Source organism: Daphnia carinata, chromosome 3 (genome assembly GCF_022539665.2).
Source record: "Daphnia carinata strain CSIRO-1 chromosome 3, CSIRO_AGI_Dcar_HiC_V3, whole genome shotgun sequence".
NCBI lineage: Eukaryota > Metazoa > Arthropoda > Branchiopoda > Diplostraca > Daphniidae > Daphnia > Daphnia carinata.
Window position 1 is genome coordinate 9,425,298 of NC_081333.1, and position 23,324 is coordinate 9,448,621.

At 40.1% G+C, this 23,324-nt stretch overlaps 2 protein-coding genes across 2 annotated transcripts; one reads left to right on the forward strand and one right to left on the reverse strand.

Moving 5' to 3' along the window:
• The first annotated feature begins 5,070 nt into the window (after positions 1-5,070).
• LOC130685255 (origin recognition complex subunit 4-like) lies at positions 5,071-6,957 on the forward strand. Its single transcript, XM_057508525.2, has 8 exons — positions 5,071-5,282; positions 5,349-5,474; positions 5,541-5,589; positions 5,663-5,814; positions 5,900-6,199; positions 6,288-6,422; positions 6,509-6,658; positions 6,735-6,957. Exons 1-8 carry the CDS (start codon positions 5,088-5,090, stop codon positions 6,897-6,899), a joined length of 1,272 nt encoding a protein of 423 aa, XP_057364508.1. The 5' UTR covers positions 5,071-5,087; the 3' UTR covers positions 6,900-6,957.
• Positions 6,958-7,013: 56 nt separating this feature from the next.
• LOC130685227 (uncharacterized) lies at positions 7,014-18,780 on the reverse strand. Its single transcript, XM_057508487.2, has 9 exons — positions 17,802-18,780; positions 14,990-15,165; positions 14,845-14,907; positions 12,518-12,764; positions 11,751-11,898; positions 10,953-11,123; positions 8,617-8,847; positions 7,956-8,530; positions 7,014-7,806 (listed from the first exon to the last, which is right to left on the reverse strand). Exons 1-9 carry the CDS (start codon positions 17,938-17,940, stop codon positions 7,121-7,123), a joined length of 2,436 nt encoding a protein of 811 aa, XP_057364470.1. The 5' UTR covers positions 17,941-18,780; the 3' UTR covers positions 7,014-7,120.
• Between the last annotated feature and the right edge of the window lie 4,544 nt (positions 18,781-23,324).

Here is a 23,324-nt window from a genome sequence, read left to right on the forward strand (position 1 = left end):
TAAATTTGTCCATAGTAAATTCTGGGGAAACTAAAGATTTCATGCTTCTTTTCCTAGTTTGTTGCGGTGGGGTATGATGCGGCTTTTTCTCGGTACTGATCATTGTGTTTGTTTCACTCGTCAAATTTTTTGCGAGAATTCCTTTGCCGTCACTGCTTTCTGGTAAAAGTCCTGGAACAATAGATTCTTATTTAGATAGTTTTTTTTTACCTGAAATCAAAATCCACAATCGACATTCCAACCATTGAGTCTTATATGTAAGGTAATGAGACGATATTTAAAGCATTGTTTCGTGCAACTTACTTTTGGTAGCATTGGTGATGAACTCCATTGATTGGACATTGGATGTCGAAAACGTGAAATTTGCGGAAGCGAAGGTTATCCGAAACACGCAGATTAGAGCCAACAAGACACAAATTTTTAAAAGAAGTGATGAGGCCATCGAATGACCCCGTTCTCGTAGTACCCGAACCATCCCTCAATCAATGCCTAAAAGGCCAAGACAAGCGAGCTCGCCGAAAAGACAGGGTGAATGGAACGAGACTGCCACAGAAAACACCGATTTATAAATTACCGAGTCCTTATGAAACTGATCATCGTCAACAGCCTGGCTCACTGTTCTTGAGCGACTGTTGCGCTATTACACATAGTGTCGTTAAGTAACGTATTAAAAAAAACTGGCAAGGTACGTCTTATATCATTTATACAGCGCAAAACTTGTTTGGCAAGGTTTTGCTGGCGCCAAACTTCCCAAACTGTTTACCATGAAATGGTGACGTGCTGTGTACCTGCAGTCGGTGTTCTAGATGCAGATGAATACGAATTCTTCTTAACCCCACCCATCAATTTCAATCAAACCTTTTTCAGAAAAACCAAAACAAAAGTCGAGGGGAACAAAAAATGAAAAACCTGAATGCTAGTGGCTGGTTGAGGTCATACTTTTTTCCGCTTGTCTCGAAGTGATTCTTTCCACTTCATTGTTTTGCCTTTTTTTTGCTGGTCTGCATGATTTATTTTACCACAATAAATATTGTTGTCAATCATCTTTTGAATGACGAGCGATACAATTTACAGCCAATGGAAATTATTCATAAAAAATAATCAATAAACTTTTGACCGTATTCTATCGCAGTTCGAGCCACACTCCGTTAGAGCAGGGTGTGGCCAAAGGGGACAAGGTGAAGTTGAAGCAAAAAATCTATCTTTCGACGTATGAGTGAGTGGACTTCCTTTAAAATATTTGGGGTAGTTGCAATAAGAAGTTCTGATTTTTCGAAAAATTCTTAACTCTAAAAATTCTTGAGGTATACAAAAAAAATTAATGTCCGTTCCGAGTGTTTGCCGGAGTCTGTTTTTCATTTTCACCCATAAAACGCTAAACTTTAATTATATAACAAGGTAAGTGTCATTCGGCGTCCATGTTTCGACAAACTTATGATATTTTTTTTTGTTGCCGTTTTCAATACTATAAAAATAACTGAATTCCGGCGAAGACCCATGATAGGGTCAATAGACTTTCTTGGATGTGCGGGTAGTAGGATCCAGTTAGTCCGGCAATGGCCATTTTGTTTCAACCCCACCCTTTTGATCTAATTAGAAAATTAAAACAAATTAATGTCATGCTGTAATATTAGCTACCATAAACTCAAGGTAAATATAGGCCCATCATCATTTTTTTGAAAATTTAATCTAAGGAAAGGGTTACAAAATAACTACGCCCGATTTTTGCCTCTCCAGAAATTTAAAAAATAATATCAATAAAACTGGACAACTATATATGATTTAGATTATAAAATCGCACAAAAACGACAACTCAAATTGATGAAATCACAGATAATCGTTGATTTGTTTTGTGTCATTTTTTTAATAAAAGAAAAAGTTCTGTTAGCGCACCAACTTTATTTTTTGTTTTTTACGATTAATTAAAATACTATAAGCCCAATGTCAAAATGAACCCTATTTCCGTCATCAGCGATCCATTTAGAATCGGAAGAATGTATTTTAACTAAATCTAGGATTTGACGAAAATTGAAAAAAGTAGGAAGGCTATAGCCTTCTCATTTTGACGAAAATCATCAAAGTCCCCAGTTTTTACTTTAAAAAAATATATCAATAAAACTAGATAACTATAAATTATTTATATTTTAAATTTAATAAAAATCACGAAAATGAATTTTGTTTTTATGTAGAATTTATGGTTTTTGAGTTATTTGAAATATAAAAAAGGTCTGATAGAAAATTTAAGCCCGAAAAAATAATAAGCCCGACAAAATAATAAGCCCGACTTTTCCTTAAAAAATAAGACCAATAAAACTAGGTAACTATACATGATTTATTGTAAATTTAACAAGAAACACGAAAATGAATTTTGTTTTTATGTAGAGTTTATGGTTTTTGAGTTATTTGTAATATAAAAAAGGTCCGATAGAAAATTTAAACCTGACAAAATGAACCCGACTTTTCCTTTCTGATCCGATCACCCAGAGTTTGATCGGATCGCTGATTCAAGAGAAAAAAGTTTTGATCCAGCAGCGAGTCTGGATACAGTTACCTAATACAATGCAATCGTATTACCACGTTTTTTGTATTCTACCAGAATATTTTGGGTTTAGACGAAACATCGTGTATGATGATATAAGCCTCTGTGGAAAAGAAAAGAATGACATAGCCACAATTCGTATAGTAAATACGCACACGTCCGGAATATTATTCGTGATTCCCGTTTCCTCTTCATAACGATTAACGTTCAATCAACCCTTTCTAACTTGTGCCTAAGATAAAATTAATGTCCCTCATGGAAATTGTTTTTTTTATTAATCCCTATATGTTTATGAAACTGGATCGACAAACATGGGCAATGCGAGTTTGTTAAGCAAATTTTCGATATTGGCTAGCAGACAACATGAGCCTTTTCTACTTCAACAGTGCATTAGTGTATCGTCCTTATCCTCCATCTCCACATACGCTAGCATAATAAAGAACGGCGTTTACACCACAACAAAGAAGCAAATTTAGCGTAATGCTGCGTAACAATCCAAATTCCAGCGCCTTTCTCGGTGATATGCCGACGAATACGTATGACGGTGCCAAAACATCGGTTGTGCAGACCGAAGTATCTTTTTTGTATAGAGGTGTCATTCTTCAGTATGCAATTCATTCAAGCGATCTGTCGCGACTCGCTCATTTCATTTTTCGATCATAAAGAATGTGTTATCCTTTACAAGAAGGGTAAACATCCAAGAATCATCTGTCGGATTAGAGACAGGGCATCGGGAGATGATGGACGACGTCGTCAAATTCCTGCTTAAGATCAGCATCTGACGTCCAATGAACATTCACCGCCCGATGTACCAGAATATCCGTCCACCACAAAATGGCTGAGGAACAAACTGCAATGGTTCTAATAAACGTTTACACAATCACAAAAATCGTTAGGGATCAGCTACTCATAATTTAAACTCACCATCAACTCACACTTTCGTTCATTTTCGTAGCACCAAGTGGTAACGATTATGCACTGCACCGTTTCAAGGTAGCTTCCTATTGTCACGGAAAGAATACGGCGCAACACGAGACAACAAAAACAAAAGAGCTTAAAGTCCCAGAGATTTGTTTTGGATCTCACAAAAATATTAATTTACCAAATTCTCTGTCCACTTCTTGGGCTGCAACTCCAGCTATGTACAAGAGGATTGAAATTAAGCATTCTGTTCCTTGCACACTACCTGCTGTTTGATGCTGTTGAGATGACGACAAACAGTGATAAGCTTACACCCTAACCATGGGCTTTCTGACAAGTAGAAGTCCCATCACAAGTTCTTGTAGGACTGTCCTTTAGCAGGCAAGACATCTTGTATTGTTGTTTAAGAAATATTGTTGAAATGAAGAACCAAAAAGAATTAATCAGTTCATTGTTTTCGATAGATTGAATAGCAAGAGATGGACACAAAGTGTTTTTAACATACCACACAAGTTTTTTTGACAGATCTGAATACCAACCAGTCCTAGCTGCAGCTGACCTGGATCAATTGACAATGCAAAATGGAAAAAAACTCATAAAATCCAAAAAAACAGGATACATAAAATAATGGATTTACCTTAGATCAAGTATAGCTTCAATGTTTAATGTCTTTTTGGAATCTATCAGTAAAGACAGCCTTCACACAAACTTTGATGCTTAGAGGCATTTCCTGTGGTAGACCTCAATATTCTAATCATCAGTATTATGAAACCGTTGATATGAGCCTTGAATTTTCTCTCTAATCACAGATCTTCTCCATTTGACATCATACTACATTCCCCAAATATAGCTTAAACGTCTTCCTTTTCCACTGACCCAAGTTCAAGGAGAATGGGCTTAGCCAGGAAAATATTTCTGGTAGGATTTGTCAAACAAGTTTCACTGATGTGGTTGCATTCTTGAATTTGAAAGAATGAAATTGCCTCAAAAATTTAATATGTATTCTAAAAACCTAGAAAAAGAACAAGAAAGAGGGTGAAAACACGCGTGTATCACACCGGTAACAATTTCTTTGCGCTTACCGTAAGAATACTCTTCGTACTTCCTATCTTCGTTACCGCGTAAAGTAAATGGGGCAAAACAGTGTTGCCAACTTGCCAATTATTTTGCATTTATATTCACAGAACCCCCTGGCATCAATTGCTTCCAGATTTCTAAACGGGTATTTCTACAAGTTGATACATTTTACCGTTATCTCTGCTCGCGAAAAATATTATTTTGTATCCCAGTAACACTATTATCTACTTTCCGGAAATTGGAAATTTATGACTTGTCCTGGAGCTGGCTGAAAATGTTTTGGAAACATGGCCCTTTTGTCGCTCACGGCACTGGATAAAGATTTTTTTATTGCAATCAGGAACTTTGAGACCACCGTGAGCCGCTTGATTTTGATATTGGATATTGCTAAGAACCATTTGGCAAAAGAAAAATCGTTTCAGACTATAGATCGCTGCTGCTGCCACCTCGTAGATGACCGGAAAAACTAAAGATGACACTATGTTTACGCGCGCACTTTCTGACAATATCGTCTGCAAGATTTGAATTGTGTGTTAAAAGAAACACAAGAATGACATCTTGTACTGAAATTTGTCGTTCCATTTTACTAAAACGAATGGTTTTCAACACTCATTCTAATATCGCCATACCAGATGAATTTCTAGAACATCAAAATTATGTATTCAATTTACTGAAAAGCACCGTAGTAAATGGAGAAAACAATTCTGCTTTGCTGATTGGACCCAGAGGAAGTGGGAAAACAATGGTAAGCAGTGTTACACAATCAAGAAAAACACAAAGGGAAAAAAATCTAAAATGTGAAAATATCAAGTTAATTAACAGTGTAATAGCTGACCTCGAAGCTACCTGCAATTTAGAAAAGGATTATGTTGTCATTAAGTTGCATGGCTTCTTCCAAACCGATGATCGAATAGCCATTCAAGAGATAACAAGACAAGTAAAGTATAATTTTTATGTTCATTGAAATAATCTATAACATTTTGTGTTTGAAAAACCTGCTTAGCTCTTTCTGGAGGAGGAAACAGCTAACAGAACATTTGGCTCATTTTCAGGTGAATTCCAATGGCCATATTGAACTCAAAGTTGAATAACTTACGGTTTTGTTGTGCAATGGCAATTCTTTAGAAAACCTCAATTTTCTTTTGGATTCATTGAAAGTAGCAGATAGAAAAACAGCAAAATCCATTATTTTCATAATAGATGAGTTTGATCAATTCTGCCAACATAAAAATCAAACTTTATTGTACAATCTGTTTGATGTGTGCCAATCTGCTCAGGTACAGTTAGTGTATTGATCTATTTTTATTCTCCTTCCCCTTTAAATTTAAATGTTTTACAACATGGGTTGCCTTGAAATTCTAGGCTCCAATGGCTGTCATTGGATTAACATGTCGAATGGATGCAATTTCTTTGTTTGAAAAGAGAGTCAGATCAAGGTTTTCTCATCGTCAAATTTATCTGCTCCTCAAGCCTGACTTCCAAAAATACAACGAAACGTTTGTCAGCCTTCTTCGACTACAACCGAGCCGAGAACTAAAAGCCATTTACGTGCGAAGCTGGAATAAGTCTGCCGAAGATCTTGCACAAGATCCGGTGGTGCAAGGATCGCTTAAAAAAGTATTCAACTTGAATCCGAAGCTACGCCTTCTACAGAATATATTGGTAAATGTTATATCACATATGTATTGAACCTTAACGAGAGAAAAAAAAATAACCAATCGTCCCCTGTTGTTCTTCGGCCACTTTAAAGCTAGTCGCGTTATCACGTCTGGGTGAAAGTCATCCGTTCCTGTCGTCCAAGGACATCGTAACCGCCATTGAGTCTCAAACTACTGATTGCAAAACGTTGCAACTGCAGGGCTTGTCTGTCCTCGAGCTACAGTTGGTAAGTCATAAAAGAGAAATTTCACCTAAGTAATGACAGTTCATTTAGTTAACTTGTTATTCATGCCGATTCCTTGACTCGCGCAGTTATTATGCATGAAATACCTAGATAAAATATATTTTGGCGAGCCTTGTAATTACGAGATGGCCTTCTACGAGTATACCAAGCAAATGAAAAACAGCTCAATGCAAAAATTTGACCGACAAATCGCGATGAAAGCTATGGAACACCTGGAGGTAATTCCCCGATGCAGAATTTTTTAAACGGTATTTAACGAGGAGTACACTGTTACTTTTTTTTTTTTTTTTAAAGACGTTAGAGCTTATCCGACCGGTTGAAGGGATTTCGTCTTCCAAGGTCCAAAAAGAATTCGTTGTCTACAATATTCTCGTCACGTCTGAGCAGTTATCAGCTGCCATCTCAAAGTATCCCGGTCTTCCCACCGAAGTCAAACAATTGGCAGACACGTGTCTTTAAGAAAACATTTCAACGTCACATCCATCTCCCAACTCGTTGTGGCATTTGCCAGGTGTATCTGTCGGAAACCGTTGAATCACCACGTCTGGCTAAAAATATAAAAGAAAAAAAGAATTAAGCAGACATACAGTTACAGTATATTAATATACAATGGCACTGCTCCATACAACACACAGCACGGTAGTGAAATATTATTATAGATTAGGTAACTTATGAATGATTTACACGTTGACGGCCCTCATAACGGAATCGTTGTCGTCGGATTCCGAGTCGATCTGAGTAGATTCGACATCCATATCCGTTGCCGCAATCGATCCGTGGAACTGGCTAGTTAGAATGGCCACCTCTTCATCAGGGGACAGGGTACGCGGCTTCTTCTCGTCAAAATCCAAGTTGGTGACGTTTTCGTAAACTTCTCCGTCAACGAAACGAGCGTCGGCGACGTTGCCACAGCCGGAGGATGGCACAACAGCCGCTCGCCGGTAAGGAACGAAAGAACAGGTATCGGCGGCCATTTCCGGCTGACCTGCCGGCATCCAGTGGGACTGCTGGTTGGTGCAATTGATGAATTTGGGCACAACGATCGGAGAGAACATTTTCTCTTTGCTAACAGTGTCGGCACTGTGTCGCGATCGCGGTTGCCCTCCAACTATCGAGTGGACGGCGGGTGGCGGTCGTTGATTCTGGCCGTCCCAGCTGGATCTTTGGCAGGGTTTGCCGCCGCTACGGATGCTTGTGACTTTGGCCACAGGACGCTGAATTTTGTCGTATCGGTGTCCGTGGATTTCTTCATACATGGCAGACGAGTTGCTGCCGTCATGGTTGACTGACACGGCATACGAGGACGTATCAGCGAAGTAGAGCTCCGACTCGGGCACCAGTTTACCTCCGCTCAAATCTCTTCTACCTGGAAAACCGGTATTTTTCAATAAAGGCCCGGAGGAATGAAACAAAAGAATAAAGAATAAAGAAAAATCAAATGAAAAATGATTAGATACAAAATAACAGTGCAATTGTAATAATGCACGAACGCGCAAAACGATTGCTAACGCATACCAGATGGCGATCCTGTTTGTTGTGCCGCTGGAATATTTCTAGTCAATAGCGAACCGCCCTGCCCGTTAGAGATGACAGGCGTGATACCAGCCGTCTGCGGACTCCACGGCATCCGGCGTGGATCTATATTCATCCGACTTACTGGTGACGGGTGAACGCCCGAGACCATATTCTTGTTCTGCTGCTGGCGGCCTGGTAAATTGCTGGAGAAGCCGGCGGCTCGCTGGTCTTTTCGTAACGAACTGTCTTTGCTTGTTCCACCAGCGGCGCTGCTACTCGCCGTCGAAGACGAGCCCAGCCCGGCGTGCTGATCTTTAGTCGACACTGGGCTTCGATGCGCTGGCGAAAGGCTTCCAATCGGCGTCGATGCAGATATGGAGCCCAGTTCACTTGTGCTTCCTCTCGAATACGGTGGAGGAGGGCCCCATCCAGCCACTCTTTCTTGCCCAGTCACGGGGCTCGTCGCCGTCGTCAATGCCAAGGGTGAACGATAATTGCTGCTGTTGCTACTCAAAGGGAACCCGTAATGATCATCTGGCCCTATAATGACAGGTCCTGGGTCATTCGTTGTCCTCCTGTCGCAGACAATAATAGTAAATTTAAACAAAAATTGTTCATTTAGAGTAATAAAAAAAAAGGTACCGCTGGACAAGAATGTTACCTTGTTCGTACGGTGCTGCTGACATCGCTGCTATCTGAAACAGATGGGCGCCATGGAAGCCAGTTCCATCCCGGGTTGCCGGCTGGCCTTCGATGAGCTGGACAACTTCCATTAGTTGAGTTGACGCCATGCGCCTGTCCACTGCAGTTGACCTGTCCGCTGGCGCCGCCCGTTCCGTTAGCACACGGTCCGGGCGAATACAAGTTGCCGCCGTGAAGACCCCAGTAACGACTATAATAATGACCGAGATTTAGTTACGGACCATCATTATCTTACGACACGTATAGTTAAGAAATGCCAGAAGAAGAGAAATGCTGAACAAAAGAACGAAAGAGATGCAAGTAGCAATTCATCAACGACTCCAATTTTCTAATTATTTTATTTATTTATTTTTTTTTTTCAACCGCAAGAGAAAAAAAAAATGTTGTTATTGCCATTTCTCAGCGATTCGTCATTTTCACGGTGGGCATCAACAACATAACAACTGTATTTTATTTATTTTTTTCATAAGAGAGTTTTGGTTTTGAAAACGAAATAGTCGACAGAACTGATTGCCACAATTTGAAAACGAAGTTGTTGATTCCGGCATCCCTTATGGCGGTTGATTTTGCTGTGAGAGAAACCCAAGTCCGATTAAAAGAAAAAGAAAGAACAACGTAATAAAAGCAAAGTAATAAACTAAGTGCTAATAAAAGAGCTTGCTCTAGCCGGAGGGGGAAATACGAACGGAAACTGGCAATAAAAACATACAAAAAAAAAAAAAAAAAAAAAAAATAATTCGTAACACAAAACAAAATTTCTTAATGAGATTTTCACTCGACTTGTCATCGTTGTCCGGACAGGCTACGTCAAGGTGTACGTATGACGTCAACAGCCAAAAACACAGCGCGCTCGCTACACGCGTGATTATTGCGTATCGCTAGGTGCGTGCGCACGCAAACGACGCCAGCGAACAGTGGGAAAAAAGAAGTCCGGAGGGCTAACTGACTTTGGTGCGATGCCCCCTATAGATTGGCTTTCTCTCTCTCTCTCTCTCTCTCTCTGGCATGCCCATCTTTGCAGCCTTCATAACGGACGGCTGTTGCGAAGGTGGAAGGAAGAAAGAAAAACAAAAACAAAAAGACCAGCAGCAACTCATCACGGAACGGGTCTACTGCATTCATCACCGTCGCTGCGATAGCGATCATTCCCGAACGGAAGAATAAAGGAAGAAACAGAAATAAGAAACCCAGCACAAGCCGTAAAAACAAAGAGGGAAAAAACCATCAGCTGTGGACGCACCCCGTTACGAGTTCAAAAACATTCTTTTCTCGGAATTGCTACGAAATATTTATACGTGTGTAAGCCTCTCGATCTTCTTCTGTCTTACGGCTTCCATCTTTCTCTTTCATTGTTGTTCTCGTCGTGCAGCCTCTTCTGATCGACTCACGCATTCTCAGCCACAACAAACAACACCATTCATAAGGGCGCGAGCTTTTTTTTTCGTGAACCTGTCCTTCCTTCATTTCCGCATTGGCTCAGTTTCCTTTTAACTGTTTTTAACAATGAAAAGCCTAAAAATCTGAAAGGAGAAAACTATGCCGCCCTCTAACACGGCCATCCAGCGGCCTATAAAAAAAAAAAATGTAATTTTAGAACTTAGAAAATGCCTCGGAGGTTGAAAGACTAAAGGGGAGCTGCAAAACAACAGCCAAAAAAAGAAAAGAAGAAGAAAAACAATCATCACACCGGCCAGGCGAGAGAGACCCTAATTTTTTCCTATATTTCTCTTCTTTTGTTGTTGCTGTTGGGTTTATTACCATGTGGGTCACACGTTCACCAGGGAGACGGGATCTTCTCCAGTCACGCCGGGAGTCTGAAGATAAACTTGCAAACGAACTTCAAACTCTGGCGGCAATAGATACGATGCGCGCAGTGTGTAATGAGCACGCAGACACGCAGACACAATGAAGGTACACAGCATCCTGCTAGCCTCAATTCACGACGCGTCTGAACTCTATCTAACCCTTTTTCTTGAAATCCTTCCTCTAACTCTTAACTTCGGCCTTTCTTTCTACGATTCGTCATCTCTGTTCATTGTAAGCTTAATCAAGTCGATTGTCTCCCTTTGCGAGCGTTCTTCCCGAAATCATTCACGACGGTGAAAATGAGCTTTTAAAAAAAAAAGGAATAAGTTAAAGGTGCGGGTCCGCATCCGTCTATAGTATAAAAAGAAAAACACGAATCCCATACGTTCCTAAAGGGGGAAGGATGATCCGTCAAAAACAATGGATGAAACGAGACGAGAGTAGGTGGTGGATGAAAGAGACAAGTTGAGAGGGTTATTGACGTATTACCTGTCATCCAACACGTCCCATGCTGGCCAGGCCAGCATCGGGTTATTGGGGGCCGGAGCGAACCGACAGTCTTGACAGCAGCCGCAGCAGGGCGGCGGATGGTGGGAGCGCCGGAATAGGGCGCGGCTTCTCAGTTCCAACTGTTCCCAATACATTTTCTTCCGTTCGTGCCTGTCGGCAATGAGGAAAAAAAAAAAAAAAACATACAAAATAAGAAAGAATAAGTCGACAAGGATTAAGGCCAAATCGGATGCATCCATCATTTGAACCCTAGTCGATACGTCAAATTCACCACCCTAGATATTTCATGCCAAGGTGTTTAAACATTCAAAAACATTTCCCTTATAGGGGCTGATGTTTTGGTCGACTTGGAAACACGAAATTCTTTCCACCAGCATACACGTTGTAATCTTTAAAATAATCAAAACTCTAATCACCACTCAACATTCCGCTAGTAATTTTTATCGAATTATTCCGAACCCCAGCCGGATGGGCGTGGGGTCCCTTTTTGTTTTTGTTTGTTTCTTCTTAATCTCAACTATTCCAATTTCAAAACTTGATTTGAATAAAAATGTCAACATGTTTGAATTATTCGGGAATGCGCTCACTTCTTTTTTTTTTTCTCCTCCCCGTCCAAATCTCATTTAAAAAATGTTCAAAACCTTTTTGTTAAAAAAAAAAAACAAACAAAGAAGTTGAACGGCAAGACTGACGGAAGTCGGAGAGGACAGGGACAATGAGATTCTCCTTTTTTTTTTTGTGTGTGTGTGTGTGTGTGTGATGATATCAAAAACTTACCCGAGGAGCTGGTAGACCAGCATTCCGCTGAATAAAGAGACCAGGATGCCGATGACCGAAAGTCCAAAGAGGGCCCTTAGGCAGGCGTACAGGGCACCGTGAACGACTTCGCAGTCTGGCGTGTCGGCAAAGATATACTTTGCGCTACCTATAAAGTAAAGTGTCAAGTTTTCATTTTTCAAATTCAATGTCTTTCTTTCTATTCTGTTGCACATTTCGTTTGTCATTTACATTTTGCATGGGAAATTAGTTTGCGTCCGTTTCACTTTCGTTTCTCGTTTTGTTAGACGTCTAATTGTAGCGACGTCAAAAAAAAAAAAAGAGAAATTTTTTTTTGACGTTTCCATGAAAAGAAAAGAAAAAATGAAATGGACATTTTCAAAAAGCTCCGCGTGATTCAACTGCTGTGACTGGGTATCTTTTATTTTTTTTTTTGTTTCATCAAAAGACAACCTTGAACGCAGAGATCCGCAACGAAAACCATCGGATGAGCGAGCGATCGATTGTGCACCGCTCGTTCCATCGTCAACAGTTAAAAACTTTTTTTTTTTTTTTTTTTAAATTGGTTTCAGCAAGTAGGAAATAAAAAATTTCCTCCTTCATTTCCCTCTCCCCTCCTCCCCTTTTCTTCTTTTTTTTTTTTTTGTTTCTTTCTTAAAAACCCATTCATCTACGTCATCTGTCTGTATGATTTCACAGATTTTTTTTTTTCCTTTTTTCGCTTGAACAAAACTGAAATGATAGAATTTAATGCATTTAGAATTTACCTTGATCGTGAGTGGGATCGATGATGGGAACAATTCCGGCTGCTTGTTGCTGGCCGTTGACATTGGTAACTCCTCCCCCTCTGATAGCTGCGGACGAACCTGTGAAGCAAGTGCACGAGCGGCCGCGGGCATTGTAGACGCACTCACGCAGCGTCTGCAGCCGATTCATGTGCACCACCGTCGTGGTGACCGTGATGACGACGCAGACAACGGCGCACACAAGGCAGCACGCCCCGCATAATTTCACCTATATGAACCGTGTCCGACCGCACACGCACACGAAACACAGAACCGAAAGTGGGGGGAGGCAGAAGAAAAACAAAGCAAAACAATTCAGTTAAAATATTGAAAAGAAGAAATCAAACAAGGTCAAAAGAATTCTTTCGGAATTGAAAATTCGCGAATTATTGTAATCATTTCAAATACTCGGTTGTTCCCTCAAGTCGCAAACACGGTTTTCTTTCTGATTTAGGAACGAAGGTGAAACCTTGCCATTGACATGTTTCCATTCAAATAAAAAAATATATATCTTTTTCATGGCCTTTTTTTTTTTTATTATTATTCGCCATTTCCCGCTTTTTATTTTTCAAACTTGTCTCCGTTATTTAAACCACCCACGAATTTGAACAAAAAATTCTCTTTTAAGATTTTTTCTCCATGGGCAAACTCTAAAGAAAAGAAAAACAAAATAAGCCACTTTGGCTCGTGTAGTGAACACGAAATAGTTCGAACATTCCTTTCTTTTTTCTTTTTTTTTTTCAGGGAACCAAACGAGTGCGGGTCCTTTCCCGAAAACAACAAAAAAACAAAACAAACGTTTGAATAAGGAATTATGTTTTACGAGCTTTCAGGATAGAGGAAGAAACGTAAAAAAAAATTGAGGGCGACCTCACAGATCGATGATGATGGGAATGGAATGAACTGTCAAAGACAAAACGTCCGGGGGAATAGCCTATAGCAATTGGCTTTAATGATGATTGAGAATAAATACGAAAAGATTGAACGCGCGCTAACACGAACCCAAGTTGGGCCCACTATAAGTTTGGAAACCCTTAAGAACCGGATACCTTACGCGTGTGAGCCGAAAGGTCGTCTGCACACAGAGAGAAGTGCACTACACCTGTATAGGAATACTGGATTTGAAAAAGAAAAAAAAAAAAAATTCAGGAGCTGAAAAGGCCCTCGAAGTGGCGTGTGAACTGGGAGCTGGAAAATTCACATATTTTGTCAACACACACACAAATTCCCTGCCGTATGGGGGTCGTGTGAAACAAATATGATGAAGGCAAAAATGCGACGATTAATATTCACCTTTTTTTTTTTTCGCTCTCTCACATTTTCGTGACTTTGTAAAACTTGATTGCCTTTTCCCTTTTCGTGGAAACTGTTTTTTTAAGGGTGCGGTTCCCGACCAGCGGAATCGCGCCATGTCTTGATTTGCACATATGCGTACCACTCACGTAGATCCCTTTCGCTATCACGTACTGGCTCTCTGTAGATAATTCGGAACCCCTTCTTCAAAATTGCACAATCGGAGCAGTTTGTAAAAGAAGTTAAGTAGTACCGTGAAATTTCTCTCCCCCCCCCCCCTCAGAAAAAACAACGCAACAACTCACGACTTGTTTCCTTGAACGTGTTTTTTTCTCGTTAGTTCTTATTCACTTTTTTTTTCCTTCTTTCTTTTAACTAGAAAAAAAAAAAAAGAGAGGAAGACTTCAGAGATAAAAAAGAAAAAGAAAGAGAATTTTTATGGCTAACCTTCGAGCTCGACGAGTTCACCCCCGGCGGAGGGGAATGAACAGTTGGTAAAACTTGGTCACGCATAAATTGCCGATATAATCAGGCGAACGTATTTTGATTCAGACATCCAATGTTGCGCATTTTTTGCCCTTTTATTGAAATGTTACAGATTTTGCCCGTCCTTAGTTTTGCTTTTAAATACATTCATTTTCTTTTTGTCTGTTGTCCCTTCATTTGTCCCGAAGCTGATGGCCGCATTCGACGTTGAACGACAAATTCCTACCCCAAATGAGCGCAAAAATTCATTTGCATTCGTTTCGTCAATCAAAACTTGTCGCTTGAAATGCGAGAGTTACCTGAATGCAACTTATTTAACTTTTATAAAAAAAAAAAAAAAAAAAAACCTGCTGAAAAGGAAAAAGGGGGAACTTTTACACAAGAAAAGTTTCTACGAGTTTCTACGAGACTGGGTAATGAGATCACACGCAGCATTCAACTTGAGGAAGCAACCAAATAAGGTGAAAAAAAAAGGGAGAAGAATATTCTAAGAAAAGGAAGATCTAATTTGTAATTTTTTTTTTCCTTACCAAATATCCGAAACGGTTCCTTCTCCAACCGAAGCAAAGCATCAAAAGTCCCGTAACGATCAACTGTCAATGTCCCCCACCAAAGAAAAACGTATATTTAATCAATGGTACATTTCTTTTTTAAAGCTTCATTTCTTTGACTTACCGAGACTGAAGCGACGTAGGATGGTACAGTCTCGAAGTAGTGCAACGACGAAGTGTAGGATCGCAGGACGACGTAGAGAACGGCGAACAAACTGCCCAGGATGATGGCCAATCCGCCGCAAGCAGCGCACAGCATAACGTATTTCTTGCTGCACGGATTGCAGTTGTTGTTTGAAGCTGCCACCATCACGAACAGACAAACAACAAACAAAACAAAAAAAAAGAAAAAAAGAAAAATACAGAATTAATGAGGCATACATGTGTGTATAAATATAAACAGTATGGTGATGAATCCAGACCATATATAGAGTCGCAAGGGCCGAAGAGGAGAGCGACTAAAGGTCTTTTTTTTTTTCTTTACTACATTGCCATATTGAGCCGGTGAGACGAATATAAACGCCACGAGGGCTTCGTTTAGGTTCAACAAGGTGAGAGTCGAGGATAGGTAGATTAGCATACAGCGACATGTCCGCCGAATTTATACGCATCGATTAGTAGTTTGTCTAAACCCCCTCGTGCACAAAGTTGTTTCAAAAAAAAAAAAAAATCTATTCCTCCTCGCTTTTTTGTTTGTTTCCTCGATGCGGGTTCTATACAATGTTCCTTTTCTTTCTTTCTTTTTTCTTTTTTCTTAAGTGAAGAGGGTATTTTTGTCGCCCATTTGACCGTGCCGAGGCACTCTCCCGAGCCACACGCTGCGGCCAAGATTTGTCAGCGTCACTAGGGGGACATGTCATGACCGCCGTTCCATGACTTCGCTCAACGACGGACCCCCTTTAAGCGTAGAGGGAAGCCAAAGTCACTAAACCAAACAAGTATCAAGGAGCTGAAAATTCGCTGCTCTCCCAGCGGTGCAATTTTCCACAGAAAAAAAACAAAACACACACAACAAACGAGCAAGTGGTGAAGCTTTCAGCGCATTCCCAATCTGCAGTGTCATGTTTACGTGGAACACGTCGTAAAAGAGTACCAGCGCAAATGCGACTAGCTTTTTTCTTTCTTTGTCGCTCCATCAACAGCTCATTCCATTTATTTCTTTTTTTTTTTTTTACATGTTTTGTTTTAAATTTTCTTGAAGAAAGAGCGCCAGAAAAAAGAAAGAGGGGGGTTATTAGTTTGACCAGTCGTGTGGAAAATGCAACTTAAAAAAAAAGAAAAGAAAGAAATGGATCCCGCGAGCGCTATTGCGAGACGAAAGTCTGGAACTCTCATCGTTGGCTAGTGGCGTCATTGGCCGTTGGAGCGTGATTTTTTGTTCATCAGGATACAATAATAAGGCGTCGTGAAAAAGAAAAAAAAGAAACCAAGCCAACGGTCGGGACGATTGAACGAGAAACGACGGTGACGAATGACCAAGTCATCACCGACGAACTGCGTGACGGACGCCCCCCTACCTCATCGTGCTACGCACCCCGCGGAAAACCAACTAAAGCTGGAAAAAAAAAAAAAATAAAATACTGACTCGAGCTGGAACTGTTTTCCCATTGACTTTCAACAACAACAACAACAAATGGATTCCAAATTTTTTTTTCTGTTTGCTGCCCTTGAGGAGGTTTTCCCTTTTCGATTTTTTTTTTTTCTTCTTCAAAAGTACATTTTTAAAAAACATAAACTATTATCTCTTTCTTCCCTTTTTGCCGTCAGACTGTGTCGGTCTCGCTCTCATCCGAAAATCCTTTTTTTTTTTCTTTCTATATTTTTCTACGTCTCCTCGCCCCCCGTCGTTCACTCTCCTACACGGAACCAAATGGCGTGAGAAAAGATATATGTCTACTTCGTTCGTTCGTTCGTTCGTTTTTTTTTGGCCGCTTAAAGGGCGTGAGGACGTGGAACTTTGCCAGCTGCCGCTAGACGACCAAAGTCTTTTTTACTCTGGTCTTATCTTGCAACACTGAAGGCAAACACATTTCTTTCAAAATCAAAAATGACAACAAAAAAAAAAAAAGATGAGACTGGTCAGGTTGGTTTGAGTTCCGTTGGGTGGTGCGAAAAAAGAAGACAGTTTGAAAACATTGATGTTCAAAAAAAAAAAACACACGAACAAACGGGGTGGAAAACTAAATGTAGCGTTGGAACAAGCAAACCACGTGACCTCATTTACCTTTGGCATTCGTCAGGGCGTCTTCAATTATTCACACGCTCATCAGACGTCACGCAGAGAAACGCGACTTAGCCCATGCCCGCCACTTGCCTACCAAAAGCTCCAGAGTATTCACAAATGGTTTCTTTTTTTTTTTTTTCTTACAAAAAAAAAAATGAAGCTCAGCACAGAAAATAATAATAAACAAAAGAGTAGCGATTATGCGAACGCGCAAGATTTTGCGCTGTTAGTTTTCTTTCTTACCCGTTGTGTGTTCACGCAAGCGGCGCTCCCTATATACTCCTACACCGCCCTTCCCCTTTCATTTTTTTTTTATACAAACACACGAACGATACAACTTTTATTTTTTTATAGGACGTGTTGTAAAGAAACAAAAATGTTCCCCGACTTCCCTCCCCGGAAAAAACAACAACAACATCAACAACAATACGTTCGTGTCTAGGACATAAGCGAAGGACTTTTAATGACATTCTTAACGGCTAACGCCGTTGATGAGGGGATTTCTGCTTTCCTCTTTATGTCGTATTAGGTAGAGAATGAAAGAAAGAAAGAAAAAAAAAGTAAGAAAGGCCACCGCAATTTGTTTGGGAGGAATAAAAAAATCGTTTGAAAGTTTTCGCTTTTCTTCAGCCGGAGGGGAATTTGCTTTTTTTTTTTCTACAAAATTAGAAGAAAAGAAAAAAAAAAGGGAAGACGTAATTCATAAATTTACCTGCGTCTTGATTTTCAACGACTCTCGCGTTGCTAGGGATGTTCTCGACCAGAGGTCGCGGAGGTAGAGCAGGTGGTTCGGCCGGTGCTGGACCCAAGGCGGTCTCATTGTTCCGTCGTATTTCTCGTGCATTCCCCATGACTGTTTCAAATTCGAATTGTTTTTGTTGTTGTAAATTTCAATTTGTCTTACACTCAAACATACGGCCTATCTAAATTCTATCACTGGTTTGCTGTTCGGCTAACTCAAACAACTGCCGAGGCAAAAATACACAGACACGTTTCGTCAATTGACTTCAAGAAGAAATAAATAGGACGATGATTTCGTTCGTGATCGGCTAATTGCCAAGTGTTGGGGGACGGGCGAAATTGAAACAATAAAATTAGACCAGTTGTCTAGTTGTTAACGGTCAGCGAGAAAATAATAGGGAACTTATAAATGTCACATCACTGTCACATCCTGTTTGGCCAGTTTCGGTTGCTTAGCAATTTTTGCTCGGACTACACCTGGGGTTTTCACTTGTTTCCATGTCCTGATTTTTTTTTCACTTCAAAAAATATGAATATTTTTCGATTTAGATTATGTTTTCGTTCTTTTTTTCTTCGTTTCTGAAAAACAATTCAGACTGACGTACTCGGAACGAGTGTTTCCATTCTCACAAAATATGTCTGCTTGTCGTCTGCAATTATTCTCTTTCCAGCTCTGGTAATAAATTAAGTTTCTTTTTCGATCACTTGTTTCACTCAAAAAAAATTTTTTTTTAAACACGTATTTGCATACGTGAACTCTTTAAGATGATTATTTCACTGGGTATTTGGTTTTTTAGTTTTCTTCCATCGCGTGACCAGTAATCAGCAAACTCTTCCTCTTCTTGAACGTCTCGTTTCGCACTGGACAAGGAACTGCCACGAGAGAAAAACAAGAGCCCAGAGAGAGAGAAGCGTGGGCTCTTTCTCTGGCAAGTTTCGACAGAAGAGTGAGAGCGATTCAGAAATGGAGGGCTAGACGAGGAACAAGTGGTGGAGAGACACACGGCAAGAGTGAGCAACTCTGTAAAAGTAGAAGAAAAGAAGGGAAGAAAACCTAAAGAAACGTCTTGGAACTGTAGTCAAGGCAAAATGAGAGACACTATACACTACGCGTCAAGCGAAGGAATTCACTAGGATCCAATAATGTCATATTCTTGTTGTCTCCCTCTCTCGAAAAATACAATTTCCTTTTATTTCTGTTGTTGTTGTAGTTTCGGCTTCAAGCGTGGAATTTTTTCATATTAGAATGAAAAGGGAGGGGAGTTTAAATATATATATAAAATAACGTTTTCTTTTCTTTGAAGGGAAAAAAAGATATATTCAGTAGATGGTGTGGCCAAGCAAGAAAAGGGGAGATTGATGCCCACGGTGAAATTGGATGGATCTTTACAAAAGTATATATGTACACTACACGAAAAATAGAGGCCTCGCTACACTCTACTAGATCTCTATAGTCAAAGTGTTGGAAACTAAAATAAAAAAAAAAATCAAAAGAAAAGAAGAAAGAGAGTTATTATTCCGAGTGGCCGAGTGATGTGTACCTATCGCGATTGTATATTGGATTTTTTTTTCCCATTGGTCAGCAAAAGAATTTTCCCTTTCTCCACAATTTATTTTCAAAGAGATTTAATGAAAAGGGGAGAAAAAAAAATTATATTTTGGAGAGTTCACGCGAAACGCAGAACGCCTGTAATAAACAAACGAAACGAGTCGTGAGAAAAAGAAAGAAAAAGCGATTGTCTTTCGTGAAGCCGATGATTTGTTTCTGTTCAGCAAACGTGCATGCGCATTAGCGCATTTGCACAGTCAACCCCTCCGTTTGCTGATCGTATATCGTCGAAACTAAAATCTCGTCAATCTGGACTGCCTTCGAGTCCCGCCCGGTCTATCTAGTAGGTGCACATTATGTAGTTATTATGTATAAGGGTATACGAATACATATATGGCTATTGGACGTGACACACGGGCACACCCATACGTAAACATCAAAAGTAAAAACAAACCGAGAAAAGACACACACACAAACAAAAGGAAAAAGAAATAGATGTATACCAAACCGCCGTGATAACTACACACAAGTGCAAGCAAAAAAAAAAGTGGATAGCAGGTAAATAATAATTAAAAAAAAAGGCCCCCGTTTGACATGAGAAAGTCAATGACCATAATTGGAATTATCAATTGAATATGCAAAATGCATAATGCTCTCGATCATCGCTTTTCTTTTCTCGTTCTTCCTTGTAACTCTTGTGCACATGCTTCTTGTTTTTTTGCATATGTTTGTTTGCAAGGTGAAGATCATCGTTTTCCCAGCGCTTCGAAGGAGGTAAATACAATGAAATGGATCGAATGTATAGAAGAATGCAATGTCGGGAAGGTCAGCTTGACATGTGTGCATACGAGGAAGAGACTTTAGGAGAGTATTGGGTGCCAGGTTTGCTGGCCACACAGTCAAGAGAGATAGAAGAATGAATAGAATTTCAGAGAAATTCTCTCCACGTTCTGGTGCTCCAGCTATCCGGAGCTGACTTCTCTTGAGGTTTTTTTTTTGTGTGTGTGAAGGAGGGAAAGAAGAGAAATGAATAGAAAGAAAAAGGATATAGAAAAACAAGACTATGGCTTGAATGAAAAGCACAGAGTTCGAAGTATAGTCCCGAGTCTACATATATAACAAAACACAAGAGCAACACACAAAATGTTTGGAGGGGGGAAGGGACCGCAGGCATGAGAGAGAAATATAAGCGGCTGGAATGGTTTAAAAAGAACATGGCTGCCTTGCAAAGAAGAAGAAGAAGAAGAAAAAAAAACTAACTTTCCAACGTGAAGAAAAACTCGTTTTGGTCGTCCGTGTATAGTGTCTCCTTATATACCTCCACTCTTGCTGGGGCCCCTTTGGCTCTCAAGCGTACCTCATCCTGTTGGCTCTCGCTCTGCCTTTAGCTCGCGCTCTCTTCTATACAGAATAATAAAATATATATATATATATATATATATAAAGACTAGGCGATACGTACCAGAGGGCAAAAGAGACAAGAGAATGAAGCCGAGAGGGGAAAGAGAGAGAGAGAGAGCGAGAGAGAGACTTGCCTGTGTGTGGTGGTGGTGATCTCCACCGGGAGATTAGATGGCAAAGAGGTGATTAAATAAAGGAAGAGAACGCAGGCAAAAAAAAAAAAACAGGCGAAGAATAGAGACGAGGTGCCAGAGGGAGGCGGAGGGAAGGTCAATGCGTGCTCCTTTTCTATACCACATTTACTAGCAGTAACAACCGACGTCCGTCCTCCCCTCTTCTTTTCAAAAAGTTCCACAAACATAAGGAGCTGTTCCAAAAAAAAAAAAAAAATATCCCCCTCTTTTGCCAGAGACTCTCTGCTCGTTTGCCACCTTCACACTTCTTCGTTTTATTTTTATTTCATTTTTACCCCGAAAGGAAAAAAAGGGGCGACCCCAACCCCCCCAGCGGTAGCACCGTTCGACCTCTATTTCTATGCTGAGAAGAAAGAAAAATATTTTGTACAGTAGGTGCACATCCATCTATAAAGAAGAACGGGGGCCTCTATATCTAACTAGTATAAATATACTAATCTTTTATGATCCTTCAGGCTTCTTGCACGTCCTCCGCACCACCTCCTTCACGTGTTGATTTTGCCTAAGAACGAAATAGAAATGTACAAAGGAAGGAGGAAAACGGTTCTAGTCGAGTGGAAGGAACGCTAAATGTATAAATGAAAACTAACTGTACAAGTGCCTAGATGGGTCTTATTGTTGACACAAACACACACACGCACATACCCGGAATCCATTTTTTTTTTTTAAATCGCTGGGTCTATATTTATACAGGGCTTTTATGATTGAATTTGATAGAAATTGACGCGCCCCCGCCGACGTTGTGTGTTCGGAAATAAGGGGAGCTCTTTCAACAAACATTGTCCCCCCGTTTTCCACGAACTGATGATCACGAACAACAACGTTGAAACACGTATGTACATAAGCACTATCAATATTTGCGAATGATTCTTCTTATTTCGTGATCGAAAATCAAAAGACATTTGGAATGAAGCCCCCCCCCAAAAAAAAACGGGGAGAAAGTATAACTTGTTTCTGTGCAAAAAATGCATAAACACATGAGGAATGTTTACTGTAGAGGTTTCTTAAGAAGAGTCACAACGTGTTCCCTTTGTACGTTTATGAACATCACGCAGAGTCTCCGTACGCATCATCTCGAAAAGAAAATAAACGATTTCGTGCCGATATTGGTCGTGTCTTTCAACAAAACAGGGCCTATTATATTCTTCTATCAATCCGTCTATACGTTTCTGGCTGGGACAGCAAATGCCAAAATGTACATCTCTTCGATCCTTCTTGTTTCTTTTTTGCTACATCTGACACACTAAATACACACTGTCTGATCATGAGACGTAACCAAACACACACACTCACTTTCTAACATGCCGAAGAAAGAAAAAAAAAGGGAAAAAAAGAGCGTCGAATGTCGTGTTTTATTGGGATTTGCATGGCGGAGTCGTGGCGTGACCGTTCGCCTTTCAACTTTTTCAATCGCGTCATCACGGCCGATCGACTCCTCCGGCGTTCAGCGTTTAGAAGAAAACTTTCTATTAAATAGTCAGCAGAAGAAGAAAGGAAACAAGAGGATACGCGACTATGGAGCCAGATATATATAAATATATGATACCTCCGACTCGACTCAAATTCTCAATATATATGTATTTCTAAAGAGGGGGAAAAAAAAGTTTAAGGGCCAAAAGAAATTTAGCATGATTATTTTATTACATTGGCTGCTGTGTATTTGGGGAGAGTCGGGTCAAGAATGTAATATCCGACTCTCTCTCTCTCTCCGCACTTTTTGCCATTATTGGCATTCGATGCCGTTTGCTGGCGCTGCTCTTTGATCGAAAACATTTGCATATTCGACAGAAGAAAATAGGAAGATTTCTTTTTTTTTTTCTTTTCCTTCTTCTATTATTTGATGTATCCTTTTGTGCAACAAAAAAAAAATACTTCTGTGAAATCGCCGGGCTGAACTTGCATCAAAGCGCCAGCCTATATAGTCGACTGTTCTTCCTTCCTTGTAATTTGATTTCTACTCAATCATACATCTTATTTTTAAATGTCTATTCGATGTGGGAACTTGAGAGTGTACGTAAAGTGCAAGGGAAGCCAACTGCGATCGATAGGGAACCCGATAGTTGAGTGGCAGCACCACCCTGTCTTCGCATCGTCAGCACTTATGATGTACATCTCCAACAAACTTTCAACGGATTCTATCTGCGCTATTTTTTTTTTTAAGAATAGCGACATATCCTGCGTCCTTTTTTCCCATTTCGTTTTTCATGCAATGCTGAAAAGACAAGAGGTTCATTTGAAAAAACTGTCCCAAGCTCCCACTCGTCCACTTGCTCTGCGTATTCTTTTTTTTTTTCCCACTCGATTCTAATTATCAAAAGTATAAAATCCCAACTTTCACGTCGTGTTTCTT